This window comes from Taeniopygia guttata, chromosome 4 (assembly GCF_048771995.1).
Source record: "Taeniopygia guttata chromosome 4, bTaeGut7.mat, whole genome shotgun sequence".
In the NCBI taxonomy this organism is placed as follows: domain Eukaryota; kingdom Metazoa; phylum Chordata; class Aves; order Passeriformes; family Estrildidae; genus Taeniopygia; species Taeniopygia guttata.
In genome coordinates, this window is record NC_133028.1 from 32,297,480 (window position 1) to 32,310,565 (window position 13,086).

General features: G+C 36.6%; 1 protein-coding gene across 5 annotated transcripts in view; it reads right to left on the reverse strand.

Annotated features, from left to right (window-relative positions):
- WWC2 (WW and C2 domain containing 2) overlaps positions 1-13,086 on the reverse strand; it is a 95,982-nt gene that overhangs the window by 55,892 nt on the left and 27,004 nt on the right. For 2 of the 5 annotated variants that reach the window (XM_030271290.4, XM_072928347.1), the window contains exon 2: positions 4,488-4,597. In XM_030271290.4, the coding sequence (XP_030127150.4) occupies positions 4,488-4,597 (110 nt within the window). Of the gene's footprint in view, positions 1-2,203; positions 2,353-4,090; positions 4,150-4,487; positions 4,598-13,086 lie in introns of those variants that run through there. The other 3 variants (XM_072928344.1, XM_072928346.1, XM_072928345.1) reach the window with 3 other exon arrangements.

Genomic DNA, 13,086 nt, shown 5'->3' on the forward strand with positions numbered 1-13,086 from the left:
AAGGTGCATTCATGCTTCCAAAAGGGACAGTTAAAATTAAGTAGGGAGGAGCTGCAGAAGCAGAGAAAATAGTTGTCCAACTCCATTTTGAAAAAAACTGCTGGGGAGTTCAGAGAGAAGAATCATCATACTTAGTACAGGGCTAGGAAAAACTACTCCTTCCTGTCATTATCTTTTAAATGCTGTCACTCACTGCCATTCTGCTACCTTTGCCACTAAACGTTACTAACAGCTGAGTATTTGTTTTATGAGTTAACTAGATCAATGCAATGAAGAAAACAACCATTTGCCTTGTTATTCCTGAGACTTACCTGAGAAGATAAGAAGTGAAAGTAAATGGGGTAAGTTATTTAGGAACAGATAGGCCACTGAAGGCAAGGCAGAACTTGTCGCAGTACGGGATCCCCTGAGACCATGCACATCAAACCAGAAGTTTCCTTTTCTTTCTGCCATTACCTCCATAACTGTCCATCTAAATATACATAGACTGATCCAGATCAGAAAACCTGAGCAGCTGGGGGAAGGCAGAGGAGGTGGAAAACAACTCACACCTCAGGGATAAGAGCACTTCCCTGTTGTTCATGTTTACTGCATATCCTCGTGCGGACACAATGTGGGGACAGGAACTGGATCAAGCAATGACTGTTACTTCAGCTGCCACCACCACCTGAGAAGTGCACCTGGAAATCACAGCCTCAAAGTCAAAACTGTTTTCTAGCATGGAACAGATGAAAATTCAAGGGAGTAATTTCAAAACTTTAACCACTGCTACTATGAAAAATAGCTATCCTCCATGTCTTCCACCTGACTGTTCATTCATATCCCCAGATCACCTTCCTTTTTGTGCTTGCATAAATAGAGGTGTGGAAGGGAGAACAAATAGCAACTTTTTTTTTTTTTCCCCAATACCAGATTAGTTTCAACTTGAATCGGCTCCCTGATCTGATTCACTGTCTGGCCATGCAAGTGTTCATGGCAGTATAAGCAAAAACATTGCAGAGACAGAACAAAAGGACAGAGGTAACAATAGAGCAGGACCAATACTTTCAAAGATTATATCAGCTTAATGGTGTTTGCAAATCCAAGCTCTGAAAACATAAATGTTTACATCTCAGACACTTAATGCTTGATGTGGAAAACTCTGCAGAAGAATTAGAAAAAATTAGAAAGTGATGACTTCACCTGCAGATATATGAAATAAAGTGGAGTAATACTTATGTGTTACTTTTAGTATTGCCTTGCATTTCTAACTATGTTGTTTACAAAAATTAGTAAATGTTAGCAAATTAGCTGAAATAGATGAACACATGAGAACAGGTATGCAATAATGATTATAGGAGTCAACAGCACAAATCGTAAAACCTTTGGCCTCTCCCAAACCACAGTAATAAGGATCTTGCACAAAACAAACTCCTCAGGCCCTGCCTACCAAGTAATATCCTTTCAGTCATCCTCTAACAAAGGGTGCTACTGAGGCACAGGGTAAGTATTTACGTTCTTACAGTATTAGCTACCCAGATCATATGCATGTTCTGCCTTGCCAGATGGCCTGTAATCTGGTCTCCCTTGAAGCTGAAGGCATCCCATTAAAACTCCTAATTGGGGTAATATATTCATAAAATAATTACCTCAGTCAGTACTTTTCAAAGTGGGTTACATCATCCAAAAGGATGATGAGAAAGCTTTAAGGCTGTTGAAAAACCCAAACTGTATTTGGGGGTGAAAAAATTAAATATAGAAAATACAGAAAATGTGAGATTATAATAAAACTAAATTATCCTTAAACATATTGACACCAAAAGAATCTGAGGGATTGTTCTACATTCTCAAACTCCTCACAGACAACTCTCAACCCTCTGCAGAAGAGAAGAGTAGGCTTTTCTCAGGTTTATGTGAGAGAAGGGAATAAAAAAGATCAAGACAAATAATTGCACAGATGAGGAAAGTTTGAAAAAATTGAAAAAATTTGAAAAAAATAATATGCACACTGATTCACATACTTTTTGAAAAAAAAAATTACTTTATAAAAATTCAGTAGTAGTTTTGCAAGGTGCAGTCTAGTATTGCTTCCTCTAAATTATTAGGGAGTTTTGTCAATATCCACTGCAGTAAGTACCTATCTGATCATTAATGGAAACTCCACCCTTAACATTTTCAACCTCAAATTTTTACAGAAAAGGAGGGGACAACCATGAGTAACAACCTGCTCATCCATAGCTCACTGGGCTGGTTTGAGAAATGCAACAAAATTGGAGACATCATAGTAAAACTGGTCCAAGTCCTGCGGACAACCTGAAACTTCACAGCTGGATCAAATGTAGCTTTGTACAGAGTCGCACAGTAGGAACAACACTAGAAAAATAAACGAAGAAAAGGACAGATAAGAGAGAAGTTCTTCAGAATAATTAATTATGGAATGCAAAAGGAGAGACTCAGTGGGCCACCCCTCAAACATTTTGCTGAAATAAATCCAGCCAGACAGCAGTGAACATGAAGCATCGTTAGTCACCTCTCCCTACCTAACACATGGGAGCAGATTTCTTCCCAAGGTGCTATCCCTCAAGCTGCTGTTTATGAGTCCTGAAATTCTACTTTATGCAACCTGTTTTTCAGGCATCTATCCATTTGTTATTCCTCCTAGCAGTAGGTACAGTTTTTCTCCCTCATTTGGCTTCTTTGTCCAGTAGCAGAGAGAATTAACAAAACCACTTCCAAAAGAGTAAAAGAGTCTTCCTTGTTCTAACACAGCCACTGTCCTGACAGGAAATTGTAACAGTTCAAATCCAAAAAGGCATACTCTGCACATCTACCTTGTTACAAAACTAATAAAGCACTAAGCAGACACAAAAACTGTTTTCTAGAAAGGCTTTTCTCCACTAATTTCAAGTGACCTCCATACCAGAGATTTCAATAGCATCAAAACATTGCATGTACTCTAGTCAGATGAAGTAGAAGTTATAATCTCCATATCTGGTGCATCAAACAAATTACATACTTGTAAGATTCTTAGGCAGTTTACCACCCAGCAACTGAAGACTACTCTCACCAAAACACTGTGCAAGATACAGTGTACAAAACTAAAATACAGCACTTTATGAAATAAATTTCATTGAAATTGCTACAAAGGAATACGTATATTAATGTAAGAGGATCAAGTGCACTACTGAACAAACAAGGGATGGAAATTACCTTTAAGTATCCCAAAATTTCAAACCACGAATATTAAGGAATTCACTTTCAATGCATAGGAACAACATTTAAGAGTAAAGAAAGCATTTAAATTCTTTCTTTTAAAAAAAACCAAAAAAAAAACTGGCAACAAAGCTACAAGAGGTTTTTAGAACGAATTAAAAATTTTCAACATACATAAAATAAAAAGAGCATAATTATCAGGGCACAGTGATCTAAAAGCACTCTCAAAACACCCAGAAATGCAATTTGGCTCTCAAAATTTTACTGTATATGCCCTATAATTTTGGCCAAAGCAGAATTTAGAGACAAGTTTAAGCTGATATTTGCGTTTAGATTCAGAAGAAAATCCTTTACTTTCTTCACCTTTTGAATTTAACCAAGGATGCTTATATATTTAAATGTTCATGAGTGTCTTAATACTATATGTAAGATCAGAGGACTCTCATTGCAAAGCAAGGCTTTTTAAGTAAGAGCACAAATTAGATTATTGGGTGGGATATAGTTCAATATTAGGTGTCTATATGCAGGTGCTCAACAAGCATAGCTGATATCTAATGTCCCATTCTAGTTATCAGAGTTCTAGTCCAACCCATCCAAAGGAGGTTAAATCATCTCATCTGCAAAGCAGATAGAAACCAGTCAGCTACATCACATTTTATATTATACCAACTGGACTGACTAGAGATCTAGTGACTGCAAAAGTGGCTTAGACAAGGCAGGGTGGATTCACTTGCCCTTACATTTCAGATGCCATTCAGAAGGCCACTGGTCTCTTACTGTCCATGCCACACCTACTGACCTTGTGCAGCTGCCTCTGCTAACTTTAAGCACTGAAATGCCTGTAGATACCTTCTAATTTTTAGTTAAGTATAGGTACTGCTAGCACAGATGCACATACCTAGATTCAGGTGTTGATCTCAAATAGAACCTTTGCTATTGTGCTGTTAAAGACTATTTCTGGGAAAATAGAAAAACATATCAATATGGAGTAATAAATATATAAAGAGAAAATAGAAATGCTTTCAGGAATATATTCATTTCAGTAGGCCTAAGTAGCATTGTATTTCACATTTTGCTAGTTTTACACGGTTTAGACATAATTACCATGCAATTAGAAACATACAAAGAAACACACATAGCCATTTTGTACCAATTTTCTTGTAAACATTTTAAAGCCAATAATGTTATACCAAAGGGCAAATTTTCCCCAGCATTTTGATTCTAATCAAGAATTCTGAGTCTAATCAAGATGAGTTGTCTTTTATAACCAATGTGGCAAACCAAAAAGTACTTACGGTTTATGTGGTCAATGTAGTACACACCAATCTGGGGATCATACGCGGCTTCCCATCCCCATGGCAATTCATCCCCAACACAATCCGCAAATGACAAGGGCTTTGTTAACCTACAACAAGGAAACAATCCAATGATACAGCTTTCCTCTCTGCCATATATCTCTTATTCATATCAATTGCTATTATGACAGAAGCTAAAGAAACATAGCAGGAAGAAAGGAGAGGAAGTTGGTTTTTTTTCCTCTTAAAGTTGAACATATCATTGCAAACATTTTTCAGTACAGGAACTTGAGTGAGAATCCACTGCAACACCCTTCACACTTGACAGTCTAAAACTAAACAACAACCAACAGCTTTTAAAAAAAGTATATATATTCCTATTTGTCCCCAGGAAAACAGGACCCTTCAACCCTGAGTCAGTGAAGAGAGCACAAGATTTCAAGATCACTGTTTCTAATGACCACAGAAAGTCAGGAAAGAGAATACAGCTACCTAAAAGGCAGTTAGCAGCACTTATCAACCCCTGCACTTGAATAAAACAAGCAGCAGTGTGCACAGAGTAGACATTTTACAAGTAACACAATGTTCACATGTTGCTTTTGCAGGAAGACAGATTATTAACATTTTTCACTTTAATAATAAAGCACCTATTTGTTATAAGAACTAGAGTGATAAATATAATACATGGACTCTTTTCCAGCTGAGGCTGACAAAGCTGACATGATCATCTTTTGGTCCTTTTTTCAAAAAAGAAATTAGTATTGAGTTTCCTATTGATAAATTCACAGATAAATGCCATCTCTAACATAGTGATATATTTAATAGGAAGAACAAGAGATTTAAGGTTTTATTGTTGCCATAGTGACAATAAGATTAAGTAGATATCTAGAGTGCAAAAAAAAATCCACAGAGTGACATGACGAAGAGCAGTTTGTGGGACACACAAGCAGCACTCCTTTGCTCATTGCTGATTAACTTTTATCACCTAAAACTGTTTTTTCATCTCATCATTAAAATTCTATAAAAATAAAAAGCTAATTCATATGTTTCAGGATTTTTTCCTTATTAATTCCTGACCAAAAGAAACAGATTTGTTGACATTTCTGTGAGAAAAGAAAGAGAAAAGAATAGTCCATTTTTCCTTTTACAAAGTGAATTGGATTTTGTGTACAAAACACCAGATAGGAAGTACTTTACAAAAATATGAATTCTTTATGCATATGTGAAAAGCAAATTGTAGCACAAATTAGAAAACTTAGAAATCATTGCCCCACTATAATCCTTATTTAATAATAAGGATTATATCATCATCATCAATGATATGATCTATCAGTTCTTTAAGTTGAATAGTATTCCTCCAACCAAGGGTTGCAGAAATCACAAATAAGGCCCTTGGGATTCAAAACGTTTTGAATATTGATTCCTTTTCAATTTGTCTTTTCAATTTGTTTTTTAAATTGCAAGCATGGATCTACTTCCTCATGTTTCTCCAAAGTTTACATTGTAATCCTGTGAAGATTACTAACACTTCATTTAAAGTTCTGAACAAATTTGCAAGTATAACACAAATTTGCTAATTTATTGCCACTTATAAACTGCTATGTTAAACAACTAAACACACCAAAACTATTATAAAATACAGATGAAATTAGCAATGTGGAATTACATTTGGATCACCAGGATACAAAAATGCTTATTATAAATAAACACAAGTAGGTTGTCAACTCGCCAGTGATTTCCAGAGCCAGAGAAGGTCTGTAGCAAGCCAAGCCTATGTATTGTATCCTCTCACACTGCTGATCTGCACCCTTAAATCCAGACACTGGCACAGCTCTGAGTGGGGCTGCTCCAAGGACTCCCCAGAAACCCCAGCTCTGACCTGCCACCTTGCCCCTCCTCTCTGGGCAGCAGAAGCCGTGCTGCCGTGGGCAGGATCCAGCTGTGCAGCTCAGCAAGCCAACATCTGGCCAACAGCTGGTCCTCTGGCTGCAGCTGCCTAATGCTGCCACACCAAGCACACCTGCCCAAATGCTGCCTACTTATAATTACCAGCACTGCTTCAAAGATTACTGTTCTGTTGTAAATAGTGATTGCTAGAGAGAAAGGGATAGCTCTTGGGGAAACAGGAGAAGCCTTTCAAATCCAGGATAAACACAAGCACAATTTCAGGCAAGCAGCATGCAGCAGGCTGAATACAGGGCATCCATGTCAAAGAGTTCCCAGGCCACTAATGCTCAGAGGAAGCATCAATCATGTAAAAGCAACAGTGCTTTGTGAGTCTCATTAGTCATGTGAACAAGATGTGCCAACTTCAAGGGCACACCTACCTGTGAAAAGGTCTTGTTTCAAATATGATTACAAGTGTAGATGTTTGTGAAACAAAGTGAATAAAAATTAAAGTTCAGTGTCATCTTTAGCCTTAACATTATAATATGAACTCAAAATTCTATTAATGTAGTTCAAGTAGAAAAAGTATTGTAAATGCCATGTAGCAACATAGAAATCATAGTATGAACTCAAATTCATATGAGCACAGCAGATGGTTTTTAATAAACATTCAATACATTCACCAAAGTTACAAACCACAACAGTTATGACGTGATTTTCAGATCACCTCTACAGGAGGGATATAAGCCCAGTACAACCCTGACTTTTCATCTGCACTCTATACTGATTTTATTTTTAATCAAATACTCTGTACTATAAACAGCACATTCTCTAGGTTATACCACAGTTGACTCTGATCATGCAAATGTCTGTCCAGGTGCTCTCACCTGTCCAAAACCAGATATGATGGGAATGAATAACAGCCATTCTCTCATCCCAGACACTCCATAAATTAAAGAGACACTAAAACACTGTGGAAAAGTCCTTGAGTGACCTGCACTGGACCTTAAACAAAATGAGAAGAAGAGGAAAACAGAGGTCCAAAAAGACAGGCAGTACAGGACAATTTGTTTTATGAATCCTGCTCTGCTGGTTCATGCTTGAACATTGCATCCTTAAGATCTGAACTATGTCAGAACTGTTCCAGAGTAGTTTTTTTAAACATGAGAAGGCTTGTACATAATAATATCACAATTACTTAAAAGAGCAACATTCCCATGACTCCCTTTTTTGTTCCAGAGTCTTTTAATAGCACACAGTTTTTGAGCCTGATGCATCATTTTACAATTAAACAGCAATGAGCACAAGGTGATTGATACCTGATTGCTTATGGCCCTTGGAACTCAACATAACCATTATTTACTTTCAAAATACATATAACAAATGGATGAAATTAACACAACATGAAGCAAGGGAAATTTGCAGGACAGAAGTTGAAAGCAGAATTACTAGATGTAATTGGACAGGAAATAATATCCAGGAACAAGGATTGAAGGAATCTTGTCTGTGTGAAGATCATTATCTGTGACATATAGTAACCTATGAAGCAACCTATGATGGACTGCCATTACATTCATTAAATGTCATCCAAGAAAAATGAGGCTTATTGCACCATAATAGAGGATTAAATGCTGCATGTCTTGGGCACTGATACTCTAAGGGTAGCTCATAATACTTAGTTTCAGTTTGTAGCCATACATTTAGATGTTCTTAAAAGAATGTCAATACTCTAAAGATGACTTCAAAGTCCACATTTAGTATCCAATGAAGTTCAATTAGTTAATAAAAGGCTTGGATTTCTTTAATGTGTATCGTTAAGTTTAAGTATTCTCATCTAGGGGTGCCTTTTTTTTAACCTAAGTGAACACGAGCCAGGTGTGTGTGAGGAGAAGTGGCTATTTTAAGGAAAACCAGGAAGCATTCTGCAATTCCATTATGTAAACAATGCATGATTATGTTAATCACTTTACAGATGCTTGGGGAGACTAAGGAGACAAATACAGTTTACAAATTGAAGACCTCTATTATCACATAAAATCCACATATTTCTTTAAAGTTTTCAAAATACAGAGTTAGCTGGCTAAGATCTTAAAATGCAGATTCTGCAATGATATATGTGTTATCATTAACAGATGTTCTTGCTTCTACAGCCATGTCTGTAAGACTAAGTCTGTACATGCAGCTAAAGTCAATAATGAATCACAGAACCACAGCATATTCTGAGTTGGAAGGGACTCAACAAGGATCATCAATTCAACCCTTAAGGGAATGGCCCTCATGGGGATGGAACTCACAATCTTGGTGTTACAAGCAGCATGCTCTAAAAAAATGAGGGTGAAGACACTGGAAAATGGAACCATAACTGCAGACTGATGGATTGTCAGTGCAGAAATAGTGCTTCATTTGGACAATTTTCTTATTTGATGTAAATCACATTTTGAAGTCCCCAGATCACAGGAATACATAGAAGACAGGCTTATTTCCAAGAGTGGGGTCCACAAAAAATGAGACATTTATTACATATACCAGTAAAACTATATTTCTGTCGAGATACAGAGAGCCCATTATATTTTCCATTTCTGTGATCTGAGAATATCAGGACGCATGTTCTTAAAAATATATACATATACACACACACTACTTTGAACAAACTGTTCTATGCAAGAGAAATGCTGGATTCTGCTGCATTCCTTCTCTGACTCATTTGTTTTCTCAAAAATCCATTCAGGATTAAATAAACTAATAATGAAACATAAGTTATACATGATTAGTACTCCACTTTATCAATAGAAAAATGACGAAGGTTACAGTAGGCAGATGCCAGAAAATGGCAGAGGAGGGCAGGGGGCAAGAGACCCATACATGAAAAATAACCCCACCCCACTCAAACCTGAAATTACTTTTCCTCAGTTAGAAAGGAAGAAAACACAGGTTTGTAAGAGGTACACAAATACCTGAGAATTATTAACAGGTTCATCTTAATGCCTTTCAAAATTACTTCCAAGACCATTTCCTTTGCTGTGTGGTACTTGACCTCCAGTCAAGACTTGTAGTTTGGAATTCAGCTGTAACTAGGGTCAATGCACAACTTCTATAGCAACTTCAATGTGCATTTTAGAACTTTCTCCAAATACCCAAAATGAACTCATGTGCTTTGTTGTGCAGCAAGATTCTGTGTGACACTTATACGAAATGTTGTACAGAATAAATTTCATTCATTTCTCATGTATGATGATGTATATTACACATTAGTTCTTTTATAATGCAGTACTTGTTAGTATTTTTTCTTGACAGAAATTTTTCTGGAAAATATACCTCTTCTCCAAACTTCAAGGAAATGACAAGACAAAACATAAGCTGTTATTCAGGTGTGCAGGAATGGGCAATCTATTAAAATGTAAGAGAAGAAATCCAGTGATGGAAGAATTGCATGCACATTTATCTGGAATCCATACACCATTACAAAAGGGTGTACAGATGGTTTATCCACAGTAATACCCACCAATACAACAGTTTACAAAAAGTTTTCTTCAAGCACTTTCAGTCAGCACAATTACACAGAACAGTAACATAAAATCAGCATCAACTATTTTTTTTTATTTTGTAAAAGGATGAGTGCAAGTATTTAATTCTTATTTTGATCCATAGCCTGAGAGAAGCAAATGTAAACTTTTAATCAATTAAAGGAGAAACATATTCTCAATTCTTCACCAAACCTCCGGAATTTAGCGCTCAAGTTGGATCTCAAAATCAATTCAATTCTTACCCAACTTTCAAATGCTATAGGCATTATTACTTTGAAAAGTATATAAACACACATTCTAATCTCATACTAAATATGCTTACAAATGTGGATTTTACTCATTTCAGGCATTCAAGACAAATTTCTTATATAAAATTCAGGGGTGCAATTAATCCCACTAACTTCAAAAAGCCAGTTACCAAACTTGAATTACACCTTTAGGTTCCCTAGAGAGGCAGAGTCAGCACATCTATTTCATACCTGAAGGTTTCCCTCTTTCCCTAGCGAGTACAGGATTCTGAATGCAAGAATCCTTAGCGTGTGCAAAGGTAACTAAATTTAAGTGGGATGAATTCTGTAGCAGGCAACAGAGTGCACACAGAATAGCAAAAGAAATGCAGCTGCTGGTCCACATTGCAGGTCAGAGTTAAAGAGAGGCATTGCTGCTCCCTATGGCCAAGGTCACTAACAGCGTGAAAATTATATTGTATAGGGAACACAGTTTTCTCTTCTACAAATTATAGTGGCCAAGGCTGTGACAAAATGCATTTACTTGTATTAATTATATTGTAGTCTCTTTCGTAACTTTAAAAAGTGGTAACCAGGGTGTTTACCTGTGAAAAGGGGCAGAATTGGCCCACAAAACACCCTTTTGCCATATTCTTTGTTGATTCAATTCTATAAGTTATGAACTAGCAGATCCCACACAAAATCTCTCTCTTGAAAAACCTCATTCATGAGACTGCCAACAGGATTTCTGCTGCTAAACACCATGTTCTTAACACAGTAGTGCCTCCCATTCAGTTAGCAGGCCAAGACATTATGTACAAACTTTGAATTGTTTAGGTACATTCTCATTTAATAAGGGTATTATTAAGATATACTGCCACGTTATTACAGGTATTATTTTGAAAGAGTAACTAAGTGGACATCAATACCAGAGTAGAACAGATCAAACAAGAAGCAGCATGGTCGCAGTCCCAGCTTGAAATAGTGGTGTAAAATAAACAAATATGATAAGGTCATGCATGTTTACCTTGTTCACAAGATGTGTGCAACCAAATGTCAACAAATGCCTGTGCTCAAAAGACAGCAAACATGCATGTTACCTTTTCCATGCCAAAACAAAATCACTAATAGCTCAAAATAAATGTAACCCGTTTCTTAATGATGAGACATTCTCAATAACATTAAATTAAACTTCCCAGTAGCACTGAATGTATGCCTGCAGACACTAGCATGTGCACCACTAATGTGTTTGCTTTGTACTACACACACGTGCACACAACAGTATGGGTTTATAGTCAACTGTTCACAGCTACTCTCCTGGCTAGAATGGGTATGTAACAGTCAACAGTACTGCACCTTCACCTTTTTGCACCACTGGATACTCAAAAACTAACTGCAGATTCTGAACTCACAGCAGTTATACATTTTCTGGAGACAAAGATTTATTAACTCCAACAGCAAGTATTTCCTGGATATATTGCATGAATTGTCACTTGTTTTCCAGATTTCACATCATTTTGCTCCTGGTAATACAAAGAGAGGTAGAACACTCAAATTTGTATAAGAATGGAAACTTGAAATAAGCACTGACTCTAGTTTTCTAAAAAAAATATACAGGTATAGTACCACTTTTAATAGCTCTTAATTTCTATCCTGTGATTCTTTTAAGTCCTTGAATACTTACAGCAGAGAGCAGGCCTTAAAGAAATATATTTTTTGGTTTTACAGAGTTTCCTTGGTAAAGAAAAATGTACAAACATGCACATGGAGAAGTATAATAAGTGACATACATTATTTCTCTACCTCACAGCTACCCAGAATGGAGGGACATTATTGGAGTACATACTACTTGGATAACAGGCTCTCACAACTATTTAACAAGTTCAAAAACTTGGTTTCCAGTATTGAACTTACTGACAGTGATTTACTATAACTCCCATTTAGAAGCGAGATGTGTGTTCACATGGATATACCACATTCAGTGACGTGGTATATCCATGTGAAAAAGACATTTTCCATTAAAGGACTCTTGTCTAGCTAGCTAGCAACACAGGTAAACAGAATATTATATTCAGGAAGCACACAAGGTCCAACTAAAACTAATCTTTTTATGTCCTCATAGGGTTTGGGATTTTAAGAAACCTTTTTAGAGTACTGAATAAGTGGTTTCTTCTCTGTAATTTAGGCAGAGTACTCAAGGTGTTTTTGAAATTTTGAAAATTTCAAAATTTTCCATTAAAGGACTCTTGTCTAGCTAGCTAGCAACACAGGTAAACAGAATATTATATTCAGGAAGCACACAAGGTCCAACTAAAACTAATCTTTTTATGTCCTCATAGGGTTTGGGATTTTAAGAAACCTTTTTAGAGTACTGAATAAGTGGTTTCTTCTCTGTAATTTAGGCAGAGTACTCAAGGTGTTTTTGAAATGCTTTGCTGAAAAGGACAGTGTGCGGAAGAGTGTCTCAGTTTCCAGTCAGCCTTCCAGAGAGACAAGTGTACTACTACTACCACGTAAAGTGGCAATATCAGCCCATCATCAGTTCTGATTGCTGCCCTCCTGCAGACCAACTCAGTCTCCTCGCTGTAGCACAGCACAAACTGTTCAACATATTCAGCAAGTCCTGCTTAGAAGTAACAAGTCTGCACCTCACCAATGATGGGGTTTGGAGACAAGCACTAACTACAGTACCAAACTTTACTCTATTCCTCAAATGTTTTTCAGCTCTTCTTGATTCAGTTAAACATTAAACTGCCAGGGCAAGGATGAAAATAAACCAACAAACTGTACTGCAAGCACATGACAATAAAAAGTCTTAAATTCACTATATTTATACACAACTTTCTAAACTTGAACAATATAGGAAAACCCAGGAATCTTGACAAAAGTTCTTAGTTTCCAATATCTATTATGCATAACCAGTTTAAGCCAATACAGCTACGAATTTTTACTAGAAAAATT